General features: G+C 52.4%; 1 protein-coding gene across 8 annotated transcripts in view; it reads right to left on the bottom strand.

The window, feature by feature from the left end:
• Nucleotides 1-1,401: 1,401 nt before the first annotated feature.
• PAX5 (paired box 5) overlaps nucleotides 1,402-26,142 on the bottom strand; it is a gene marked incomplete at both ends in the record, with an annotated part of 170,199 nt that continues 145,458 nt past the window's right edge. For 5 of the 8 annotated variants that reach the window (XM_080940037.1, XM_080940040.1, XM_080940041.1 and 2 more), the window contains 2 exons: nucleotides 1,402-1,478; nucleotides 6,100-6,186. In XM_080940037.1, the coding sequence (XP_080796163.1) occupies nucleotides 1,402-1,478; nucleotides 6,100-6,186 (164 nt within the window). The remainder of the gene's footprint in view (nucleotides 1,479-6,099; nucleotides 6,187-26,142) is intronic. The other 3 variants (XM_080940039.1, XM_080940042.1, XM_080940043.1) reach the window with 1 other exon arrangement.

Raw genomic sequence — 26,142 nt, 5'->3', positions numbered from 1 at the left:
GTTCTTCTCTGCTATTCAGAGTTGGCAAGAGGGACTGTGCAGAGATTAGAGGTTCCAGATAAAGAAATTGTGTCACCGGGTACCCCAGACTCAAACCCACCCCAAGTCACTCACCAGTTCCTCATTGTTTGGCCTGTCCCTCCCCTATCCCTTCCCCACATATTCCTCTGTTTCCCACAGTGAGTTCCATCTTGACCCCTATAGCAGCAGATTGACCAGCACGGTATGAGTCAGGTACCCACCACCGTCCCCAGCACCTCCATGTCCAGCTACATCCTGCGTGTTCCCCAAAGGTGGGCGGGGCTGTGTTCGAGGAAGCTCGGGTCCTAGCTGCCACCTGCAGGATGTGTTAGTTCTTGATGCAGGGACAAGTCCTTTCTGCTAGACACTGTCTCTGTGGCTGAGACAGGCTTGTCCAGAATCCAGTAATTGGGGTCCCAACGGACAGTTGTTGGGTAAAGTATCCATGGCTGATGTCCAAAGCGACCGGAGCCTGGACATGCCTCAGAAAACATATTCAGTTTGGTGGTTCCAGGGGCTAGGAGGATCAGGGGAGCCTCAGGTCTGTTCCTGGTCTGGGTCACATGATCTTTCGATCCGGACAGCCATTCAGAGCCATAATGGCTCAGCACGTGGATAACCTCTTACTTTCGAATGGAGCTGAAGAATTTCCTGGACAGTTCTCTCAGAGCCCCTTGATCAAGAAAAGGACTTTTGACACTGTGGTGGCTCTGTGGGAATGGAGACAAGGAACCAGGGTGTCTCCCCGAAGCGCATTCCTCTTGGGAGGAAACCTCAAAGCAGACGTAGCCCATGACCACCAGTGAGCCTTCTAGACAGCAGAGAAGTCGAGTGAGCTGGAAGCCAGGCATCCTCAGGGTCTCTTTTGAAACTGTCAGTTTCAAAGACAGCTTTGGGATACCTGACAGGCACCAGGGCCGAGGGATGCTCTGTGCACAAGCGGAAGATGTCCTGTGGGTTGGTCAGTCTGCTCTGTCAGACCCTCAGGCCCACAGAGAAGCAAGGTGGTATTTACATCGGTGCTGTGAAACAGTAAAAGCTAGCTCCTTTCCAGGCCCGCTGTGGCTGAAACACAGAGATGGTCAGGCAGTCAGGGGGACCGGTAGGCTGGGCTTGGCTGCAGTGGTCTTCAGAACAGTGGAGACCCTGTCACCACCTGGGAGAAGTTCATCAATGACTCTTGAAATGACAAGGATGGAGAGGTCCAAAGGCCCTACCTGGATCCCAGGCAGGACAAAGGGGAGGAAGAATGCTTCAAGTGAGTGTGGGATGGAGATGGGGATGGAGTCCTTGAGCCCCTCTGTCTGTCTTGGGGGTTGGGAGGCTGTCTCCCTCGATGATATGTGTTGTAAGTGCTTGGCGCCCACATGGCTCTGAGGGTCAGTGACGGTCATAGGCGGTGGCTGCGGCCGGGGGGGCGGCTCCTCTGGCTGCAGCGCTGTAATAGTATGGGGGGCCTAGAACAGACAAGAGAGTACTGAGGTCAGACCTGGGGTCCCCTGAGGTCAGACCTGGGGTCCCCCATCCACTCTCCCTCAGACCTCCATCCTGATCTTTTCCTGAAGTCTGACCAGGCCTAGAGCCGCATGCAGACTGAAGCCAGGATTCTGTCCTGGCTACACATGACTTTCCCTCCTGCTCTCTTCTGTCTGCTTCTGTGTCTCTGAGAAGAACTTAGTAGCTGCCCCTACAAACCACAAAGCCCTAAGTATTCAATATCTGGTCTTGTGAAAAACATTTGAGGCCCTACCTACAGGAGTAACATTTTCTTCTGACTGATAAGTACTCTGTGGCCAAGTCTTGGCCAGCCCTGCTGAGCTCACTGGCCGTACTGACCATTACCCCAGCCCACGATGCCCCAAGTTTATGCCTGACAACATAACATCATCTTTACACGGGGGGGGGGGGGGGTGTTTCATTCAAATGTAGAGGGCGGGGCCAGTAACTCCATTTATCAGACTCAAGACTCCTTCCTGGAGTTCCCAACCTGTGTCTAGGCCTCCTTCAAGTCCCAGGACCCTGCCTTCCTGCTCTGGGAACCCTCTCTCGTGAGCTCACTTTCCTTCACAGGCTGAGCCTCTCTCCGTTGTGCGTTTCCCCTGTCCCAGGGCAGAGACTCCTAAACAGGCAGGGCTGGCCTTCTTGCATTTGCTCCCAGTTTCCAGCTAAGGGGAATCTGACCCAGGCATGTTGGCTCACATGTATAATCCAGGGCTTCGGAACCTGGGGCAAGAAGATTGCCAAGAGGCCAGCCTACATAATGAGACCCCGTTTTAGGAAAAAAAAAATGAACAGGAATCTGCTCTGGGAAGCTGGGCTTCCAGTAAAGGTCTGGTGACCACTGACAGAAAGTAGGATTGTTCTGTGCCGGGTATGGGCATAAAACAGTGGTGGCTGAGTGTGCGGGACAAGGGCTCTTCCTGTGACCTTAGGACAGGCGGTCCCTAGGTTCCTCACGCCTCTGGACTGTTTCTGCTTTTTGAGCACATGTCTGCAGTAGCTACCAGAAGTTCCTTCCCAGGGACTTGGGGAGCTGGGGGTGGGCCGGCTGGATTCTCAGAACCACAGAGGTTAGAGCATCAGATCTTTCACAGTGAGGAGGTGGGTGTTCAGTGAAATAAAAACCTGCTCGGGTCACAAAGGCCCTCAGCTTGGCCCCGAACCCAGGATGCACTCCCTTGGTGAGGGGTTCCTCCACCTCAACACAGTTCAAGGCCGATGCTGGAGGAAGAAGCTCATTGCAGCAGAAGCTCAAGCCCTACCGGCCGGTCTTGTCGGGGTGGGTCTAGTGAGCTTAATTCCCAGAGGAGCCAGCTTGGATTTGTTCTGAAGTGTCACACAAATCACCCCAGCCACGACAGTTCTCCCTGATACCCTAAATGGGGGCTGAGCCGTGGGGTTTTCTTCCCAGGCCCAACCATGCCTTGGTGAAAGGCAGGTGAATTCACTGCCCAAGACTCAGATGTTTTTGTCTTTAGAAGGGGTCACAGTGGGGCAAACGTGAGGTCACTGTGGAGACGGTCACTTTCATCTAAGGACTTTTATCCACGAACTTTTATCAGGTAGGAACTAGTATCTTTTATGGATGAGGATGCTTGGCCAAACCCGTGTCTAATAAACAGTGGGGTATGAGGACACTTTCGCATCTAGACTCTTCTGTGCTTGAGCTCACTGGCTGATTCACTCCTGCCCCTGGCTGGGGCAGGGATAGCTTCCTCTCCTGGCTGTCCCAGAAGGCCCAGGCAAGCGTTCTACACCGGAATCCTCAAAGACAACCTTCTTCTGCCTTCAAGGTCACTTCCCCACTTCCAGCCTTGACTCAGAGGCATCTGCCAGTCTCTGTCTTTCCCTCTGTGGGGTGGGACAGCAATGGGGTGGGGGTGGGGCTTATTTCCCACAGGTCTGGAGATCTCACAGGAAGATGAGAACCATAGGAACAGCTCTCACAAAGAGGCCACAGGGGGCAGGAAGTGGAGGGAAAGGCGCCAGAGGCCTCCCCTGGAGAGGTTTCCAACCGGCTCTCATAGCTCCATTCATGGTCGCCCTCAGAGCTCAGCCAACCCGGTTGGCAGCCTTGGCTGAGGGTTTGATTTACCACAGAAAATGAAAACATCACCTTGCCAAGCATTCTGTCTTCCCTGCCCATTAGACCTTCGTCTAGAATAAACTCGTCCCTCCTTCTGTCATTTTTCCTCTCTAATTCACATTATCATCAATTTACCTCTTGACAGTCATTTCAGGCTGTCTCAGGGCTGGTTCTCTCTAATCCCTTTACAGAGGCCACAGGCGCCCCTATTCTAATCCTAATTGACCAAGGCTGGCTTTTCTGTTGCCAGCACTGCCTGTCCCTGCCCCTCACCAGCACAGGGACCCTACAGGATGGGGGTGAAGATGGCACTGCCAGTGTTGACTTGTTGGTAAAGGATGTGGGACAGCGAGGGTCTCTGAGGGCCAGTGCAAGGCTATGTCTGAGTGGGAGGAGTGTGCTGTGTAGACACGTTTTCAGGGGCTCGTCAGAACCTAAGGACACACAGGACAGGTCATCACATTCCTGGCCTCCTCCACCCCCAATCATCAGACTGGGTCTTTGTAGTCTGAACCCGTGGAATCTGTTTGCCCAAACCACTGAGCAGTCTGTGTCAAGGCCAGTATGATGGTAGCAGCCTGGAGCTATTTGCGAAGCCGCGGTCAGGCGAGTCATGTGTCTTTATCAACATGCAAGCGGGATCCCTAAGGATTCAGAGCCTGTGCCCCAAGAGCTTCATGTTCAGTACCTGTGTGAGAGGCCACCATGGTAACCATCCTTTTACCCCTGTACCAGCTAAGGTACAGGCTGGTGGATGGCCTGATGGATCCAGGCTATAGATTCAAGGATTCCGAATGTTTAATACTCCTTGTAGGCTGATGATTCTCCTGTGTCATGTGAACTATCTTCCCAGCTTCCCTTGCTGCTGGGGTCGGGTGTTTTTATCTAGGAGCTGCCCATTAGACTCTCGTGCATTGGACACAGGTTGGGAAAGACGCATCTTAAAGAAATGGGCTGTGGACTCATTCAGTAGGAACGGGTGCCAAAGACCTCCGAATGACTGGTGGCAGGGAACATCCTCGGTGCTACAAGCACCCAGGGAAAGCTGCAGCACAGCATAATTGGCGGGGCATCTGGCAGCGATGTGGATGCTTACAGCAGTGCAGCCTGCGGTGCAAATGAACACGTTCCTGGCTCTGGGTCCCATGCCCATCGACTGAGTTTGCCGGAAGATTCTGGAAACCCCTGATGCCCTTTACTAAATAGGTTTCTGCTTAAACTAGCCAGAGTGGTTTCTGTACTTTGCAGTTCTCAGACATTAACCCGGCCTTCTAAAGCAGTGGGCCGTCCCCATCACACACAAGGCGTAAGTGTGGAGGTGAGGGTGGAGGCTCTCACCTGTTTCTACAGAGCACAAGGTCCCCCTTCCAGCTGTAGCTGTCCAGACTGAACTCGTTTGGGAGCTGCAGAGAACCCTATCGCGTACAGCCTAGGGATATAGTCTCTGGGGTCAAGGGGACACCTAGTCTGACATTTGCTCACGTGTGACCTGGGGTGAATGAATGTGCCCTCACTTCTCCGTCTCTCAGAGATACTAGGTTGGCTCCTGTAGGGCTTTTGAGAGGATAAAATGAGATAGCCCATGTGATTCATTTCCTCAGTGCCCAGTGCACTTAGCAAATGCTCACTTAAATAATGAGTTCTGAGTGGGCTTCCTCCTCCCTGCCCTTTCTCTAGTCCTGCTGAAAGCTCTCAGGACTTAGCACAGGTACCCCTGGTTTAGATGTAGAACATCCTTGGCTGACTGCAGGGCTGAGGTCAGTATTGTAAACTGAGAGCTGACTGGCTACATGCTAAGTGGTGACATCTGCATCCAGGTCCTGTGTTTCACCTTTAACTTCGGCGGGCACTCATCAGCTGGCTTCCCGTAGGTTTAAGTCAACAAAACAAAGGCCTCTTCTTGAACCTTGGAGGACAGTTAAGGTGCTTGGTGTGTGTGTGTGTGTGTGTGTGTGTGTGTGTGTGTGAATATATACCGATGATATTCACATATTCACAGACCGGGCTGGCTATGGCCACAGACGTTCTGCCAATTTGAGTCTTGGACAGGGGTTAGGCACCAGCTGAGCCCTACTCAGCATGCCTTGGCAAGCCACAGGGCAGCTGGTTCCTAATGGAGCTGGCATCAATGATGCCCATAGCAGACATCATTAATCAATCACTGGACCTCAGAGCCCTTAGCAAGACAGTTTTCTCAGCAGCCAGCACCAATCAATGCAAGTGTGTCTTTTCAGTGCCTCTTATTGAGGGACTTTTCGCCCTGTTTAAGGGTTCTTAAGAAATATGAGTTACGCGAAGCACTTTTCCTACTTTCTTTTCTCCCTCACATTCCCACCTCTGTGAGCTGCAGGGGATTTAACTGTACTAAGACCATCACAACAGCACCACGTGCATGGGGAGCGACATGGCCAGACCTCAGAAGGGATTGTGACCCAGCGAGGAGGCCAAGTGGGGTAGCCCCGGACCCAGGGACCCCACAGGTTAGTACTCACCAAGCAGCCCTGGGTTGGGGAACCTCCATGAATCGTTGTAGGAGGAATATTGGGGGTGGCTGTAGGGACTCCCAGAAAACTCACTCCCTGCAGGAGGCGGGCAGAGAGAAACAGAAGGCAAGTGTTAAATACGGTTCAGAAGAGACTGTGGGTTCAAGTCAGTGTAACTGCTGGCTACTGATGACACGCCTCTCTTCTGTGAGCCTCGGGTGCTTTTGGTAACCACTAACAGCACGTCAGGGTCGCCCTCTCATCCAGTCACCCCAAAGCCCTTGGTATCAACGGGAATGGAAGCCACGGAGCCATCATTGCAGGGTGGGGTTTCACTGGGTCCACCTGCACAAGTCCAACCCTAGCCCGCTGGGCTGTTGGCACCGGCTGAGACTCCTAAGAGACCCTATTGGGTCTGTTCCGTTCCTCATGACCCCATCTCGAGTGTGGACCCTCTGTGCTGTGAATTCAGAGTGACGGTGCCAAGACCAGCTGGCTGAACAAGCTGAGACAAGCCCTTGTCTGCTAACATGAAGGGACAGACTAAATGCTTAGGAAACAAACGAGGAAATGGGATAAGGGTCTCCTAGGCACTGGGGTGGAGGTAGGTGTTCACAGTGGCACACTCAGGCAGGTGTACATGGGTAAAGGGAGGGTAGGGAGAGCCCAGAGGACAGTTCACTCAGATCCACAACCTTCAGAGTTGAGCCCCTGGCTATTCTCTGGGTTCACAGCAGCAAGGCCAGCTTCAAGTCCTGTCCCTGCACTCGTATAGTGGCAGACTCTGCCCGTTTCTTTCTTCCACCTTCCTATAGCTGGGGCCCAGAGGCAGACTGGTTCTCCATCCTCCACACAGAGTGCCCAAGAGCCTGGTATGTCTACCTAGCAGAGGCTCTGGGGCAGGCCATGGAAAGCCAGAACACTGGATGGTATTTATAAGCCCCCAGGTAAGGCCCTGCCCTGCTGGAGGTGACAGGAGTTACATGATCCTGAGGGACTTCCTGTGGCCAACTATGACTCTGTCATCCCCCTAAAGGGAACGCCTAAAGGGAACGTACAAAGGCCAAAGGGCAAGAGGCTTTGGAAGAGACAGGTTCTCCTCCCACCTCATAGGCAAGAACAGGCAGAGCACGCACATCACACACACACACACACACACACACACACACACACACTCCTGCTAAGGCCTCTCTGGGGGCCACTCCCTGCCTGACAGGCTGAGCCTTCCAATTCTCTGTTTTTTATGCCTCAGCGGTCAGGGTGCCAGGTTCCAGCGTACAGAGGGAGAGGGTGGTGACAGGGTTGGGCTGCACAGCTCAGCCCCCGCAGATCCATCGGTGCTAGGTGCCTCTGCCGCTTCCTCCTGCTCCTCCCTCTCCTCCTCCCTCCTCTCCCTTCTCTTCCCCCTCATCCTCCCCTTCCTCCTCCCCCTCCTCTCCCTCCTCCTCTCCCTCCTCCTCCCCCTCCTCCCCCCTCCTCATCCCCTTCCTCCTCCCCCTCCTCTCCCTCCTCCTTCCTTTCCTCCTCCTCCTGCTCCTCCCCCTCCTCCTCCCTCCTCCCCCTTCTGCCCCCTCCTTTCCCTCCTCCTCCCCTCCTCCTCCCCTTCGTCCTCTCCCTCCTTCTCCCCTTCCTCCTCCCCCTTCTCCTCTCCCTCCTTCTCCCCCTCCTCTCCCTCCTCCTCCTCTCCCTCCTCCTACCCCTCCTCTCCCTCCTCCTCCCCCTCCTCTCCCTCCTCCTCCCCTTCTCCTCTCCCTCCTCCTTCCCCTCCTCTCTCTCCTCCTCCCCCTCCTCCCCCTTCTCTCCCTTCTCCTCTTCCTCCTCCCCTTCCTCCTCCCCTTCCTCCTCCCCCTCCTTCCCCTCCTTCTCCCCCTCCTCTCCCTCCTCCTCCCACTCCTCCTCTCCCTCCTCCTCCCTCTCCTCTCTCTCCTCCTCCTCTCCCTCCTCCTCCCCCTCCTCTTCCTCCTCCCCTTCCTCCTCCCCCTTCTCCTCTCCCTCCTCTTTGAGAATCAAGTTGGGAGGAAAGCATTCTTGCCAAGGCTCTCACACCCATGAACTGCCCGTCAAAGTCTGCCCTATCTCTCTGATCAGCACCACTGTACCTACTGCCAGGCCACCTCTTCCAGGAAGCCTCTCCGAGCTTCATCCCCAACAGGGCATGTCTTGGGGCCACTCAGCTGAAGTGAGTTGGCATAAACCCCCGGAGGTCAGCGAAGGCTCAAAATCCTCCAGAGACTAGAAGGAGAGCCGCAGTCAGCTCCGTCACAGTGCTCCACCTGAGTGCTCCAGATGGCACCTCTCACGTCTCCTGCACCATCCTCTACCATCCCATCGCCTACCGTGGGCGGAGTCCCCGCAGCATGGAGTGTCTGCTCCTGCAGGTCCTGCCTGCTCCCAGCAGACACCCTGTTTGGCTTCCCCACGGCACAGAGTCCCTGAGGCTCTCTCTGATCTCCTTCCTGGGCTCCATCCAGGAGAGGCCTTCCCTGGGATGCTCCCCTGACCAGCTCATCCTGTCCTGCCACAGTTTATTCCACAGGGCTTATCACTTCCCAACCTGTCTCACTCACGTCACGTTCATCTTGTTAATTATCTGTCTCTTCCACGAGAAGAAAACTCCTCGGGGACAGAGTTTTGTCTGTTTATGTCTCGGTCCCAAGCTTCGGTACAAGGCTTGGCATCCATCTAAGCATGCATGGATGACTAATTGTTGAGTGAGGGAGGGAGGGAATGAATGAATGAATGAGTGAATGAATGAATGACTGAGACCTGCAGGTCAGGCAGAGACACGTTACTGAGTGAGCCTCTTGCTTGGATAATGACCACCATTATTAGCTCACACAGCTAGGGGAGAGGTTGTGGAATCTTCTGTGGGCTAAGTTTTAAATGAATTTCTGATTCATTGTGCACCACACCATCCCAAGCCTAGGAGGAAACACCTATCTGGACCCCCACCTGGTGCGCTCAGTGTCATGGTAAGGTGGGTGCCAGAGTCCTGGTCCTGTGCCGTGCCCTTTAGAGTAAGTAGTATACTCTTAGATAGGGATCCTGGCCATCTCAGGGACTTGAGGCTGACCCAGAGGCTGTCCAGCCCCCGCTGGGGACCCTGCAATGGCGCCCGACTATCTCCAGTGCTATTCAGTAAGCTAACGCGGTGGGTAGAGCAGAAAAGCCACTAGGGATCTCACCACCAAGGAAGCTTTCTACATATCTGGTCCACACAATTTATGTTTTATATATATGTTGCAATATCCTCTTCAACCCAAATAAACCCATTCAATGAAAACACAGCTCAGTAATTAGGAACACAAGCTGCGAGTCTATACTGGGCAGATTTACCACTACACTCTATTCCCCTCCTAGGAGATCCCTTCTAAGTTGCCCTTGACTGGCCTCCTGTTCCTGTTTCTTCTTCTCCTTCCCTCTTCTGACTCCTCCCCTTCCGTTTCCTCTCCTCCCCCTTCCCTGTCCAATCATCTATTGACTCAACATAAATCTACACAGTAACAAGCTGGTTGGGGGGCAGCAGACTGACCAGGTAGTTGCCGCAATCTTCCATCAATTGGCAAAGGGGCTATGGTGTGGGGCTTCATGGGTTCGAATCCTGAGCCTGCCTCTTCAAGGTTCTGGAAATCCCAGTAGGTCGCTCAACTCCCCTGTGCCTCAGTTTTCTTCTCTGTAAGGCTGGGGCGATTGTAAAGCTCACATGGTGCATATAGAGGTTCAGAGAAGGCTCAGCACATGTCAGCTATGGTGACGTGCTCCTCCACCAGTCCCCAAGTCCTCCTGGGCATCCACAATCAAACCGAACTTCCCGGCTACCCTATGATGCTCAGAAGATCAATAAAACTGCATTTCAGCTGGGAAATGTTCTCCCTCGGGCCAGAACATAACTCTAAGGCCAAGTTCCTATCTCCCAGCCCTGGACTCTTGTCTTTAAGACATTGTTTTTCCCATCACAGGCCCAGTTTCCCTGTTTGCCAAGAGGCAGAGCAGACCAAATGCTGTAGCCCAGTGGTTCTCTCCCTGCCAACCACTGCGACCTTGTTACACAATTCCTCCAGTTGTCGTGACCTTAGATGGTTTTGTTGCTACTTCTTAACTAATCACAGTGTAAGCATCTGATATGTGACCGTTGTGGGGTCGTGGCCCACAGGTTGATCACTGCTGCTACAGGTCCTCACACCCAGCCGTGGGGGATGCCTTTCCTCTGGGGTAGGCCTGGGGCTCCAGGCTCCTCAGCACCATCCTCACACTGAGGAGCACCCTATTTTTTTCTTCTCGCTTGGAAAAGCAAGGTACGCTTAGCTTAGAGTCCTGGGAACCTTTTGGGTCCACTGAGGAGCCACTGAGACCAGTCTTAAAGCTGGTTCGATCTCCAACAAGGGAGGCGGGCACTCTGGGGAGCCGAACGCTGGAGCCGTTGCCTGAGCCCGAGTGTGTGCTGTGAGAGGGTGACTGTGACAAGCCTCGGCAGAGCAGGGCAGGGTGTGCCAGGCTCAGGACGAAAGGGCTCTTCTTAGCTGCCACTAGGATCCAGTCAGGGCTTCAGGGAGGGTGAGAGCAGGGAGACCTCCCAGTTGGCTGCTGCCTCAGCAGACAGAACTGACCATCCACGGGTACAAAATCCTTCTCTAGAGCCGGCTTTCAGAGGGCAGGAGACCGAGGTGCCTGGTTCCAGCTTTTGCTGGGGCTTTCCGAGGTAAAGCCAACAGGCCTGAGGTCAAAGTTCACACAACAAAACACCTTTCCCTGTGGGTTCACTCAAAAGACTCTGCCCCACTTTGGGGCTCCATGTCTCTTTCTACTGATTCATACTCTAGACACCTCTCAAAGGAACCCCTTAAATCACAGATTTTATTTCTTGTTAACAAGAGGGATTCTGTCTAGCCTCAGAAGGGAGGGGAGGTCAGCTTGTGTCCAGATAGCTGTCACTCAGATACCTGTTACTCAACAGGACCTGTCACTCAGTGGGACCTCTGTCCAAGAGGCACAGAGCATACTGGCCCTCCTTCAAGGCCGGTGTGGGTTCTGCCTAGAGTTCTGTGCATTGAAACATCTGAGAATTCTCCAACAGCAAACCAGTGCCAAACCTCTGACCATTCTAGTTAGCAGAGTGGCCCCGTGGAGGAAATTGCGGATGAAGGCCTGCAGTTAGCATACAAGCTGGGCCCCTCATGGTGCCATGGGAGCACCTGGAGGGCCTGTGGCCTGCTGAGAGCTTGACCAGCCATCGGCACTTCTTGTCAAAGGCTGTGTGGCCTCAGGCAAGTGACTGAACCCGCCTGAGCAGTCTCCTCGTCTTCAATATGGACTAAATAAATCATTGTTTACAGTTTGAACATCCCCATACAGAAAGTCAAGTTGGCATCCGTGCTCATCTCTACTGAGAAGCATTAAGAGGGTGAAAGTAGCTGGGTGTGGTGGCACACACCTTTGATGCCAGCACTCGGGAGGCAGAGGGAGGAGGCTCTCTGTGAGCTCAAGGTCAGCTTGGTCTAAGTAGAGAGTTCCAGGACAGCCAGGGCTACAGAGAAACCCTGTCTCAGAAAACAAACAAACAAACAAACAAACAAAAAACAAAAACAAAGCAATCAACCAACCAAACATCAGCAGCAACAAAACAACAAAAAAAGAGGGTGGAAGCCGGATCAGACTGGTGTGTGTAGAGCAGGGATTTGGGGGAAAGTAACTAAAGGTCCCTGGGGCATGGGGGAGGGACATTAATACCATGGAACTGGGGCTTTACAAGCAGGGAGACCCGAACTAGGTCCTGTGCTCATGTGAGGTCCTGAACCACCACAGGAGTCAGCAGAGGTCTTAGCAATAAGAGCTTCACCAGATAGAAATACCTGACCGCACTTCCAGTCCTCGGCTGTGAGCTGAGTCACCCCTCGCTCTATAAAGTGCAGTCTGCGGCAAAAACACAGCAGGGCAAGCAGCCGCATCACAGGACCAGAGAGGAGAGAGATGCTGTGTCCCTGGAAGGACAACGCTATCTTCTCCCAACACGGAGAACCTGGGGAGGTGGGGAGGCAGGGAAACAGAAAAGAGCACCACAGGCTCCAAAAGGATTTCACAGCTTTCACGGAGTTCTTAGGAACGCAGAGGAAAGATCTGGGTGTAGGGGTGAAAGCAGAGAAAGCTGGGGGACTGTGCATGAGAAAAGGAAAGGACTAGAATGGAGAAATTTGAGGATGCATGTGCCATGCAAAATGCATGTGAGTATAGTGTGTGTTCGAACACACATGGGCATGTGTGTCTCTGTGTGTGAGTGTGTGCATGTGTGTGTCTCTGTGTGCCCCCCGTGTGCACATGTAAGCATGCGAGTGTGTGTGTATGTGAGAGAGCTGTGTCCATGTGTTAGCATGTGTGTGAGTGTGTGCATGTGTGCATGTATGCATGTATGTGAGAGAGCTGTGTGTGTGTGTGTGTGTGTGTGTGTGTGAACACTTGAGGAGTGGGAATCCTAGCTTCAGTTTTAAGGTGTTGTGAAAGTGATACTCCCCGCCTCCCCCCCCCCCCCCCCGTCCACCACCCTTGCATTCTTAAAGCCTGTCATTCACTGCTGTGGTTGTGTAGGGATGCCCTCTCCAAAATGGATGGGGAATTCTGGATGTCATGTGACTATGACTGGATGAGGTCATAGAGGAAATGCAGCTCTCGGGAGGGTAAGCTGTAGAAAGTAAACCCACGTGCTCACCACTCTTGTGCTCTTCCTCTCTGACTTTCCCACATTATCCTGTCCTGGCTGGACATTGCTTCTATTCCCTTATACTTTCCAGCCTCCAGCCCAGCGGGCCAGGAGAAACTTCTCCTCCTTACAAAGCGCCCAGACTCAGGTGCTTTGTTATAGCAACGGAAAACGTACTAAGACAAGACTGACTTGGTGTTTTCCCCAGACATGGGGTCAGAGGAGATTCCTGGGTGCCATGCTTGTATGGACAGTGGAGTTACAATGGAGACATGTTGTCCAAGGACATGTGGTGTAGATCAGAGAGCCCCAGGCCAGTGTAGGAGAGAAGCCTGGAAGCATTGCAAAACTGTGAAGAACACTAGTTTTCTGCAAGGTGGCAAACAAGGGTCTGGCTGCCTCCTGCTTTTAGTTGTAGTGTTAAAAGAGAGCTGTCAGAAAGGCATGGTTTGGCCCAAAGAGTCACCACTCGAGCAAAGACAGGGAGGCATGGCCATCAGTGACCCAGAATGGGATTCAGCAGGTCAGAGAGCAGAAGGCTGAATCCCTTCAGACAGCCCCAGGCACGCCCTGGGTATGGTCCAGCATACTCTTGCCCAGAGCTGCCTACCATGGAGAAGAAGGTAGAAAAATGGACTTTAGGGGACTGGAAAGACAGCTCAGCTGTCCAGTGCTTGCTCTTCCCGAGCATGAGAGTTCAGTTCGACACCTACATCCGGCAGTTCACAATTACCTGTAACTCTAGCTCTGGCAGATTGTGTGACCTTTTTGAGTCTCTGAGGGTACCCACACACCGGTGGCATACACATATACAGATACACAGACACACACATATGTAAAAACAAAAAAAAATTTTTTTAAGAAAGGAAAATCAGCTGGTGATAGCACACACCTTTAATCCCAGCACATGGGATGCAGAGGCAGGTGAATCTCTGTGAGTTCGAGGCCAGCCTGGTTTACTGAGTAAGTTCCAGGACAGCCAGGGCTACACAGAGAAAAACTGTCTCAAAAAACCAAACTAACCAACCAACCAATCAACCGACCGACCGAGCGACAGACCAACCAACCAAAAAACCCAAGTCTACAGATCCGGGTTTGAGGAAATAGTACTGTGTTTGAAACTTCTTCTGTTGATACTTGATAGAGAAAATGCTAGGCAGGGGAGATTGGTGGCCTCCCTCTGCAGACCCGCCCACTGCAGACCCGCCCACTGCAGACCTACCCACTGAGAATTGGCCCATTGCAGACCCGCCCACTGCAGACCCGCCCACTGCAGACCCGCCCACTGCAGACCTGCCCACTGAGAATCGGCCCATTGCAGACCCGCCCACTACAGACCCGCCCACTGCGGACCCGCCCACTACAGACCCGCCCACTGCAGACCCGCCCACTGCAGACCCGCCCACTGAAGACCAATTTCCTCAGCAAGGCAGTCTCTAGAATTTCAGAGGGCACCACCCTGGCCGGTCTCTTTTCTATCAGAGCTATCTTAGGTTTGCCTGTCTCTCTATCCCTCTAGCCTGCTATTACCTTACCATTTTTGCGTTTTTAAGTTAAGTTGCCAACATCAGTACATTTTAAGTACTCCAGTACACATATCATGACCCAAAGTTACTAACTGATTTAATGAGCACATTTTCCTCTTTGGATATAAAGTTTACATGTAATGAACGGAAAAATATAAGTGTACTAATTCTTTCATTTGACAAATGCATGAACCATGTTACTCAGGTCTGGCAAGTTCTGGAATGTTAGTGTCACCCTACAGAGAATGCCAAGAACCCAGCTGTGTGGCTATACCATCACATGTTCCCAAGGTCCCAGGTTAGCCCTGATGGGGGCTCTGATTACTGGAGGGCCCCGATGGCCAGGCCCCTGTCAGCCATGTGAGGCCACTCAGTTGACTAAGTTGGGGAAGAGCTCTTCCCTTCGAAGCTTAGGGGATGTAGCTGGAAGTTGAGTTCAGAGTATGCATGGTAGGTAGAGCTCCAGTCCAGTCTGGGCAACTGAGGGTGAGTAGGTCTCAAAGTAGAAAGTGAGAAGGAGGCGGGAGGGCTAGAGAGCCCCACTGGCATGCGCAGTGCATAGTGCTGCCAGCCAAGCAACCAAACATTGGATGGATGTGGGTTCCCCCAAAATCCCAGCCTTCCAAATACAAAAGAAAAAGCAGCCAAACTCTCACTACAATCAAGTTTAGAGGGACCGTGATGAAATGGTTTCTCCCGGGAAGCCAGGGGCTCCGACATCATTTTCTCCTTCACTCAGAACCCAGAGATGGCAAGAAAGTCAAAGTTTCCCCAAATCCTCAGAAGTGACAGGCAAACAGCCTCCACATAGCTCTTAATTAACCCAAAACGACACCTGCCAGATGATGGGAATTTGCGAGCTCGCTGGGGGCCGACCTGTCTGCAGATGGTCGGCCCCCACCTCTGCTCCAGACCTTGGCCGGCTGCAATTAACATATGGAAAGTCTTTCAAAGTGACTTCGCAGTCAACTTCTGTTTCTGAAGGAGTCAAACTGGGCTGGGAGAAAGAAATCTTTGGGGAGGAGGAGGAGGAGGAGGAAGAAGAAGAGAAGGAGAAAGGAGGAGAAGGAAGAGAAGGAGGAGGAAGAAGAGAAGGAAGAGGAGGAGGAGGAAGAGAAGGATGAGGAAGAGGGGGAGGAGGAGGAGAAGGAGGAGGGGAGGAGGGGGAAGAGGAGGAGGAGGAGGGGGAGGAAGAGAGACCAGAAAGGGGCTAAGTGTTCCTTAGCTCCTCTCTATGGTCTTGTAGAACCACAGGTCAGGTGTTGGATCAGGGATCAGCAGGTACTTGAGCTTTTCAGAAACTGTGACTACAGTGATCAAAATGAGGACCTGACACAGACACAACCTATGCATTATTATGCTATTTAATATACATATTACATATAGACTGGATATAAACACCTGCAGGAATATACAGCAATATAAACAATATATACATAGATATGTATGTGTATACCTATGTGTACATATCTCTGCACATGTGTGTATTGGTAGGGCTCTGTCAAAGTCTCTCTGAATGACCAAATAAAAAGATTATTATTGTTGTTGTTGTTGTTGTTGTTTTCTCTCTGTGAAGATAGCAAATGACAGCCGAAGGCTCCTCTTTCCCCTCTTCCCTGCATCCAGCTTCTAGCCTGGCCCTACACAGGCCAAGGGATGCTTGCCCTCCCTCTCCACAGCAAGATCTTCCTGGGCTCCCAATAGGGAGGCAAAAGCCGGAGCTCAGGGAAGGTCAGCCTGTCAGGCTGGACAGCCCTGCACTGAGAGCATCGATTCACTGCTGGGAAAAACCTCTTCCCTACCAGCTCAGGCCTTCCTTCAGAAATGCCGAGGGAAGAGAAAAACCAAGACAGAGGGTGGGCGTGAGGAGAGAATACACAATGTGATTCTGTTACCTGCCGCCCATGGCAGGGCTGGAGGGCCACAGAGACCCAGGCGAGGGCCAGCCTGGCACTGGTTCTGCTATTAGCCGGCCAAAAGCAGTCATGTGCCCTTCCTGGTCTCGTTCTGTGCTCCGTTTGCTTCCTATGTCTACATCTAAAAACCTCCAGATTCTTCTGAATCTCTGCCCTGCATTATAGCAGCTCTGCCCTAGGCCACGGCACACCCAAGCTCTCCCAAGCTCTCCCAAGCTCTCCCAAGCTCTCCCAAGTTCTCCCAAGCTCTCTCAAGCTCTCCCAAGCTCTCCCAAGCTCTCCCAAGCTCTCCCCAGTCCATCAGATGCAAGAATGGAGCCTTGAGCTGCACAGTGCTATTAACAGTGGCCCAGTCTGAGGAATAACTCTATCTAGTGTGGGTCCATTGTCTTTTCCCCAAGGCTTATCCCCACATGTTTGTCCCACTAAGCTTCTCCATTCGAGACCATCGGTTATGCTGCTGCTGTGGCACACTTTCAACAGTTCTGGTCATGTTAATCTGCTTTTTAACTATACTCTCGTTGCGCACAGGACAGGCCGAAGCATCAGAGATGGTGGAGAAAGCTGTCTCCTCCAGTCAAGAGACCAGTTCAGCAGGAGGTTGAATGTCTCTTCTAAAGACCCATGTGTTAGGTTTGGTGTGCAGGGCGGCACTCCCAAGGGAGGCTGTGAGTCTTTCAGGGGTGGGCTGGTGGGAGATCTTTAATTCTCTGAGGGTGGGTGGCTGGTCCCTTCCACTCTCTGTCCCCTTATTCACAATATGATCCATTATTCTCCAGTTTAAGCAGTCAGTGGGCAAGATGCTTCCTTCTTCTCCCCATGGCGGCAGGTAACACCTGACTTTATGGGTCTGACTTCGGACCGAGGGAACCTGCAGCCTGGAGCCCGAGCCCTGCCTCGGCAGGAAGTGTCCACAGGCTTTCCACTTACAAAGATGAACTTCCCAGGAGCTCCCAAGTTGCCTCAGGTAGACTAGTCGAGGCGCTTCAGGGTCTGCTCATAAAAGACCTTCCAGCCACATTCCACTGTCCCCTGCCACATGCCACATTCCAAGTTCCTGCACAGCTGCCATTTCCCAAGAATGCTGCACGTCCATCCGGATGTGCCATTTCTCCACCCACCCCCTTCCTTCCTTTCCCGCTTCCTGTCCTGTCCTCAACTCATCAAGACCCAGCTCAAATTCCATCTTCTCCAGGAAGACCCTTCTGAGCAATCCTCTCTGTGGAGAGGATTCTTCCTCTGTCTCCTGAGTCCCCAGCCCTGGGTCAACTACTGTACTTTCTGGCCAGACTCAGGACCACTGTGAACTGTCTTTCCAGCCACTGAGTCTGTGGTTCCTTAGGGCTGACTCTGGCAATCAACAGAGCCCTGTATCTGTAACCCAGTGCCCTGCCCATCTACCTTATCAGTACTGACTGTGGGCACTAAATGTGGCCTGCAGCGGTCACAATACTTCCAGGAGCCCCCCACCCACGCCTCCCAGACCAAGCCTCTATTGTTCTTTGTCAGTACTGTATACAGCAGCCTCTGGCTTTGGATCCTGGCTGGCAGACCTGGGAGCAGAGGCAGCTCCGAGCTTACGGACTAGTGATGGAAAGGCATGTCCGGTTTCCTGCAAGTCTAACAACACAGTGGCTGCCTCTCAGTGCTAATAGCTGGGAAGTTGTCACCAGACCTGGCCAAAGCCCACTGGCACTTACTTAAATGGCCTTGGAGAAGTCACTGAAACTCTAAACCTGAGGGGCTGACCAGCAGTGTTACTATCCCAGCATTCGTGAGGCCAAATAATGTCGGCACACTGGAAGGTCCATGGTGGATTCAAATGAGGAACACTAATGTAGCAGGCTATTTGGTATTGAGTTCAAGGCTCTGTATGACTGCTGGGAAAGTGAACATGTTAGGGATTTTTATTCTTCGTGTTAAAAATTATATTTTATATGGTTAAAAAACAAAACCCCACAATGGGTCAAGAGTACGGAAAATGAGTGTCTGTGGACAATTCAGCCACAAAGGAGGCCTCTGTTCTTTATCTCTCCATTCTTTCAGCAGCCATCTCAGAAGAGGGGACAGAAAGATCGTGAAAGCCAGAGGTCAGGAGGGCCGAAGCCAAACACTGGACATGACAAGTTTACTGTACCCAGAAGCTCACAGCAACTGTGGCTGCCTTTGACAGACCCCGACAGGATCAAGCCAGTCGGCCTTCTAGCATGAAGTGGGGAAAGGCTTAGGGGCCCCTAACCCTACTAAGGAGCTGTGGGTAGCTGATGGCTTCTGGAAAGGGAGATAATTTTCTTTAAGGGTGTGACCTCTGGTGGGGACTGCCCTGCCATGGTAGATGGTCTCATATCTACGAAAGTAGGAATTGGATTTGGTGGGAGAAGAAGAAGAAGAAGAACAGGAGGAGGAGGAAGAGGAGGAGGAGGAGGAGGAGGAGGAGGAGGAGGAAGAGGAAGAAGAAGATGCAGAGGAGGAAGAAGAAGAGGAAGAAGATGACAACATGAAGTTGGAAGGAGTTAGGAGGGAAGGGTGAATATGATCAAAATACTTTGTATGAAAGTTTGAAAGAATTAACACAATATAATATTAAATTGTATTTCAGGCTGGGTGGTAGTGGTTTATGCCTTTAATCCCAGCACTCAGGAGGCAGAGGCAGGCAGACCTCTGAGAGTTCAAGGGTAGCCTGGTCTACAGAGAAAGTTCTGGGACAGCCAGGGCTACACAGAGAAACCCTGTTTCAGAGAAACCTCAGATACATTTCTCATGTTTTAATACATGTCTAAAATACTTGCCAGTAAGGAGAGCCTCAGACTAGAAACCATGGCTCCTGATCACGTGTCTCTCCCAGCTTGTCCCTTTCAGATGACCTTAGCCTCAGTTTCCCACAGGTAGAAACAAGATGAGATTGGTCTGGATTCTTCTTCTGCCCCTGAAGATAGTCCTTGGGCCTGGACTCTTTGCTTGCTTCCTCCAACCCCCAGCCCTTCAAAGTGTTCTCCTATTTGTTTATTTGTTTGTTTGTTTTTTAGTACAGTTTCCTCTAGGCTAACTGTAAAATCTCCTACTTGGTCCCTATCACCAGCTCCCAATCTCAAAATATTGTCCCAGGCTAATCCAAGTTAGGGGCCCTCCAATGGTACGTTCCCAGAACCTGTAAGAATTCCATTCAGCCTGATGCCAGCCCAGTGCCAGCCCAAAGCAAATGTACCTTCCTGTGGCCTTGACCTGGCCTGTCCCTCAAAGCAGCCATGGGTCCGGGAGCTTGCAGGCCCCTCTGCTGGTGGGGGTGGCTTTCCCGGAGGCCGGAGCATCCTAGGCTGACTAATGAGACGGAGGTGAAGGTGTCACACCTTGCTGGGAAGTCACAGCACTAGTGCCGACCTGCGCTGCTGCCATCAAATTTTAATGCTGCGGCTGACATATTTATGGAATGCCTCCCCAAGTGTTTGCGAGGAGACTAGACAAGATTTACCTCTGCAATTACTACTGTGACGGTGGCTTCACTGTGGGCTGGGAACTCCGAAGCCCAGAGCCCCACTGCACCCTGAGGAACACACTCAATTTTGCACACCTTTCCTGCCCCCAGCATGCAGGGGTAGAAGGGGGAGTTGGAGATGAATCAGATACGGTTCCTGCCCACGGAGAGCCCACAGTCTGCAGGAGTGGGCTGTACACACATAAATTACCTTCCTCCGAGGTGCCTGGGAACCACTGTGCTGAGACAGGTACTAGACACAAGCCGGGGCTCAGGGGGTGGAGGGTGAGGGAGGGCTGAGTTCTTTCCTCAGAGTCAGGGTTAAGGAAGGAGTCAGAGGTCAGAGCCTTCAGAGCTGTGCTTGCCCAGGTTCCTTCTTTGCCAGAGGGGGCTCCCCAGAGCTTCCAGACCATCCCATGCTGGCCTCCCATAGGCTCAACTCCCACCCCCTCCCCACTTTTACAGCACTATATCCCTGCACAATCCTTCGGAGTTTCCTTTCTCAAAGAAGGTAGTGGGACATGCTGCTTCTTGCCGCCTACCCACCCTCACTGTGTCAACAGTCCAGATGTCCCCTGTAGAGACCCCACAGGGCAAGAGCAGATGTAGAACCTGGGATGGGCGGGGGTGGGGCTAAAGCCTGGCTGCTCCCTAGAGGCTGCCAAGTCAACCACAGAGCCCCAAGATCCCAGACTTACAGTAGACACCCCAGACCGAGTTATTTAATCCCAGCCCCCCGGAGGCAGAGGTAGGCGGATCTCTGTGAGCTCCACACCAGATACACAGTCAAACACTGTCTTAAAACAACAAACCAAAACACAGCAAGCCAGAGGTCTAGGTTATTTGAACCTGAGAGGGGCCGGCTGTGGAGATATACATGTGAGTTTAAAAATTAGTGACACTGGTCCTCAGAGGGCAGGGCTGGCCTCCAGCGGAGATTCCTATATTAGCAAGCTGCGTAGTTGGCCACCTCTTGCCTAGGACATGTCCCCTTGACAATGTGCAACAGAGTAGGAGGTATGCTGGTCAACACAGCAGTTTCCTGAACATCTCTGAGGCCTACGCGTCTGGAATGGGCTCCTCAAAGGCCAATCTCTAAGAAGGCTGTCCTCTGTTGGCTAACCACCCAGAGGGCTTGCTGTCTAGGAGGCCTCCACTCATCCTCAGGGCCACTATTCTCCAGAGTGTTTGGTAAGGCATAAATGCTGCAAAGACAGCTGAATTGGCACCACCCTCTGGCTAGATCATATGCAGGTACCTGGCATCGCCCTGTCTTCATCCCAAAACTCATTAAATCAAAGCCCTTCCCATGCCTGGGCCTCAGATACTCCAGGAATATAGTGAGCAGGTTTACCCTAAAGCTGGCTTTCCTGATAGAAACCTTTCTTTTTTTAAATGCTTTTTTAAAACACTGATTTGGGCTGGAGAGACGGCTCAGTGGTTAGAGCACTGACTGCTCTTCCAGAGGTCCTGTGTTCAATTCCCAGCAACCACATGGTGGTTCACAACCATCTGTAATGGGATCTGATGCCTTCTTCTGGTGAGTCCAAAGACAGCTACAGTGTACTCATGTACATAAAACAAATAAATGCTTGCTTCAAGCAGCTGTTGGAATCACTTAAAAACATTGATTTATCTATGTATGTATTTATGTGTAAGTGCATGTATGTGTATGTATGCATGTATGTATGTATATATGGACACATTTGTGCACATATTGAAGTTGGAGGACCACTTCTGGGAGTTGCTTTTTTCCTTCTGCAGTGTGGATTCCAGGGACTGAACTAATCATCAGTTTTAGCAGCAGCGCCTTCACCCTTGGAGCCATTTTGCCTGCTTGAGACCTATTCTTTCTTAAATGCTACTGACTCCTACCTATGTGTTCTCTGTGGCCACCCCACACACTTGTCTTAGGCAGCTTTGTGGGTAGACAGCCAAGGGGGAAAAAGGAAAGGAGAGATCGCTTGGTGACCAAGGAGAAAGACTGGACATGTTTCCAGGAGAGAAGAAGCAAAGCCAATGCAGCAGACTCCCAGGTGTGCTGGGACCTGACAAGTGTTGTCCAGCCCTCGGGCATTGCACACGGCCGCCATTTCAGCCCTCTGTTTCTGTTCCAGTCACAGACAGGGTACCTGAGTCAGACACAGATCAGCCTGCAGCCCTGCCCTTTCTGTGCTTACAGTCTGGGCAAACAGCCACCCAGTAACGTCAGAGCACGCGGCGTGAGGGAGCCCACAAGGGCACAGATGGAGTAGGCAGCGCTGGGGAGGAAATGAGATTGTGAACCGAGTGGTTGGGAATGGCCTCCCTTCCGCTAAAGAGGAAATGAGAGCCCAGTGAATGTGGTGGGAAGAGAGGAGCTGGGTAGCCACCAGGATCACGGAAGGACTGACAACCGCACTCCAGAGAACGCAAACTGTCTCGGGATCAGCTGCTGTTAAAAGTGGGCTGGCGGCTGCGAGTGCACACACCTTTGATAGCAGCACTTGGGAGCCAGAGACAGGCGTTTCTCCAGGGGTTTGAGGCCAGCCTGATCTGCACAGCAATCTTCTGCCGGCCAGCACCTCTGTCTTAGTTAGGGTTCTATTGTTGTGAAGAGACACCATGACCGCGACAACTCTTACAAAGGAAAGCATTTCATTGGGGCTGGCTCAGAGCTCAGAGGTTTAGTCCGTTATCATCAAGGCAGGAAGTACGGCAGCCTGCAGGCAGACACGGTGCTGGAGGAGCTGCTGAGAGGTCTACATCTGGATCAGAAGGCAGAAGGAAGAGACAGAGAGACTTGGACTTGTTTGAGCTTCTGAAACCTCAAAGCCCATCCATATGACACACTTTCTCCAACAAGGACACACATCCTATGCCAGGAGGTGCCCTTTTCATTCAAACATCCAAACCTTGTCTCAATAAAATGAAACAAAATAAAGGTCTGGAGGAATAAGGGTGGCAGGTAGGAGACACAGGGATGTCATCACAAACTTTCACAGAAGACTGACCTTTTCAAGTGTGAAATGCTTGCCAAGTGCGGTGCTGGGCTGCTGGGTCTAGTCCTGGCTGTGCAGAGCTAGCCCTGCCCTCTCACTGAGCCTATGACAAGAGCTGCTCGAGACAAGATGTGGCGAGGATTCTGGCAGAGAATAGACATGAAGTCTGAGCAAACCAAGGTGTGTGTGTGTGTGTGTGTGTGTGTGTGTGTGTGTGTGTGTAGTGTATGGGGTGAAGCATTTCTGTTGTCCACTAGGGGGAGCCCTGCAATCCTCTCTCCAACTGAAATTAAGTTGGCAAGCATCTGTGCCAACCCATGCAGAGGATTTCAGAGGTTCCTAGTGGGTTTCAGGGTGGAAACAGAAGTTTCCTGGGGTGTTGCCACCATGCCAGGGGTCCTGTGATTGGCATGATATGAGAGGTTGATACAGTGCCCAAGGTTCCACTAGTCTCTTTCCATGACACTCCCCCTAACCAGCATAGGAAGGGGAAGAGATGCTTCTCCAGGGACTGAAGGGAGCATCCTGGTGCCCGAGCACTGTCTGTGCGCCTCCTGGATGGATGGATGAACAAGCTATTTAAGGTGAGCTAAACATTTCCACATGCACGTGTCTTGTATTGCTGAGCATGAGGCAGCCTTGGGCTGCAGCAGCTGCAGAGCCCACTCCCCCAGAGAACCAGGAGAATCCAGGGCTTTGAGTTTCTTAAGGTCTCTCTTACCTCTTTATTTATCTGAAGGCATAAAAGGCCATGTGAGGACTAGAGATATGGCTCAGCCATTAAGAGCACTGGCTGCTTTTCCAGAGGACCGGGTTCGGTTCCCAGCAACCACAGGTTATCTCACAACTGTCTGTAACTACAGTGGCAGGGGATCCAGCACCACTTCTGGATGACTGTTGCCTACTGAACAATAGCAGCTAGATGACAGACAGGGAGGGTCCTTGGGATTAGGAGCTAACCTGTTTTCCACTCTCCAAACTGAGCCCTGGCAAGAGGTTCTGTCTGAACAGGAGAAGGTACAGGGTCTTAAAAGACAGCCTGAGAACACCCCAGGGAACCCGGAACAGGCTGTGGGTCACATGCCTCGTACAGGGTCACCTACCATTCCTCTTCAGGGATCTGAGTGTGGCTCTTGATTGAGTGCTTGCCTTGGGTTCCACCCTTGGCAGCACATACACACACACACTCACACACACACACACACACACACACACACACACACACAAAGCTGAAATAGAAATGTTTAGGAGTTCAAGGCTAGCCTGGGCAACAGTCAGGTCCCACCTCCAAACAGGGCTCTGTGAGACTACATTCTAGTACTTCAAGTCACAGGAAGAAGCATGCCCCATCTCTATCCTCCCTGAAATGGGCAGAACCTACCTCCAGATGGAGCTGAGGGCCAGAAGCGATTAGCTACAGGGTCAGTGCACTGAAGGTCTCAGTTAATTTCCTTGCCTCCTCAAAGTGGGCCCTTCATTCCCTCGAAAGGCAAACCGACAGATGGCGCTACTGAGGGGAGGGTGTGGACAGCAAGCCCAGCTCCCTTAGAGCCAGGAAATCCTGGAGTCAAAACCTATCCGCAGATGTGCGGAAAGAGAAGGTAGACCAGAGTCCCCGTGGGGTCACGTGCAGCCCATCGGCTAGGACTGAACCCCGAGTCAGGGGACACTGCTCCATTCTCACCCTGCCCCATATCTCTAAGCCAGCCAGGACTTGTGTGCCTGAGCATGGGCCAGCCTCCCCCACAGCCCACCCGCTAGCTTGCCTTGGGCCAGCATGGTGGCAGGCCCGGCCTGCTCCCCGGGGACTCTGCCACCAGGCCTGATGGCGCTGGCGGAGGGAGGGAGGCCGCCAAGCTGTCAGTCTGGAGGTGCCCCCTCAGAGCTCCTCCTGGCTGGAGCAAGGAGGGTGGGCTAGCTCCAGAGCTGGGCTGTCAGGGCCTTCACAGAGACAAGGCCGGAGAGGCCTGCCTGACAGCTCGCCCACCGAATTAGGACCATTTGCATGCTAATTTCTAGCGCTCCAACGGGCTGGCAGGCTGGCTGGGGTGTGCGGGAGTGTGCAGAGAGGCGCACACCTCCCAGCCCGCCTGCAAAGGAACAATGCTTGACTGATCTAGCTGCGTTAACGAGCAAATTATGGTAATTTTGTTATTACAAATGCATAGAAATTTCTAAAGCAGGCGGCCATTCAGGGTTCCTCCCTGTTCCTCCGTGCTCCTAAATACCAAGTCCCCTGTTTGTACACATGGGTCAGGACAGACTTCCAGGGCTTCTCTCCGAGCCCTTCTAGGGAGGTCTAGGATGAATGGGACTGGAGCTGGTCACCAGTCAGGCATATACCCTGTGGGCAGGCAAGCCTCCAGCTGCTGTGTCCTTCAGACCTCTTTGTCTCCTCTTTGCCTCCTGGGACTGTCGTTCCAACAAAACCACTCCCAAGCACCATGTCCAAGTTGGCTTCCCTCCACTCTGGGCATGAAACATGGGTCCTTCTCTTCATAGAAGGTTTGAGCTTCAGAGTCATTTGGTCATGTCTGGGTCTACACTGTGAGCTGGGCTCAGGAACATGGAAGAGCCTGTGATCCAATGAAGGAAGGAAGGAAGGAAGGAAGGAAGAAAGAAAGGAAGGAAGGAAGGAAAGTGCATGTGAAGGGAGACAGCCAGAACGTGGCTCGGAAACAAGGAACCCCACTCACCCAGCTGGCTCCGTGCAATGAAGCAAGCCAGTTCCAGTTTACTTGCCAATTGGCAACTTTGTAATCGTCCACTGTGGAAAGAGCAGCATGCTCGTGTTTCTGGTGATCATTTTGGTTGGAAGTGTGTTTCTGAGAGGGTGATCTGGGATGCATCCAGAGAGGCACTGTCTTCTGGGGGCTCCCAGTTCCCAGCTGCAGTGGGGAGGGGTGTGGCCATTTCAGGAGCAGGGCTGGGCACCACAGGCAGGGAAGTTGCCTCACAAGGGCAGGGTGACCATGTGTCCAGCTCCACAAAAGATGTTGACAGTGCTTCTACTCTGATCGGGATGTAAGGTCAGTCTGATCGGGATGTGGCTCAACGCATCCACCTTGGAAGTTTGGCCACTTACAGGCCTCTCTATCCACTATGGATACCACAGCTGACAGGAAGACTCACTCACAGGAAACCTGTTGTGAGGGAGGTCCACTTCTGCTAGCTGGGGAAGCAAGGACTCAGCCAGTGCCTGGGAGTCAAAGGCCTAACTCAAGTGGAGACTTCAGACTGGATCATGGTCTGGGTTTTCTGTTTGTCTGATTTTCTGGTTGGGTTACCACTTCCAGAACCCAGGGAAAAAACACAATCATTGCATTCTGTTGGGCTACCTGGCTCCAGGTGGAAAGCAGAGCTGGAAGAAACAAGGAACCCCCAGAGCCTCAGGTTCTACGCCCCTGGGAGGACCAGCATCTACATCCACTGTCTCAGAGCAGCTGAGGTCTGCAGGAAAGGCTGC

The sequence above is a fragment of the Micromys minutus genome (genome assembly GCF_963924665.1).
Source record: "Micromys minutus genome assembly, chromosome: 28".
Lineage (NCBI taxonomy): Eukaryota > Metazoa > Chordata > Mammalia > Rodentia > Muridae > Micromys > Micromys minutus.
The sequence above is the reverse complement of the archived record's forward strand: the minus strand, read 5'-3'. Positions and strand labels throughout refer to the sequence as shown.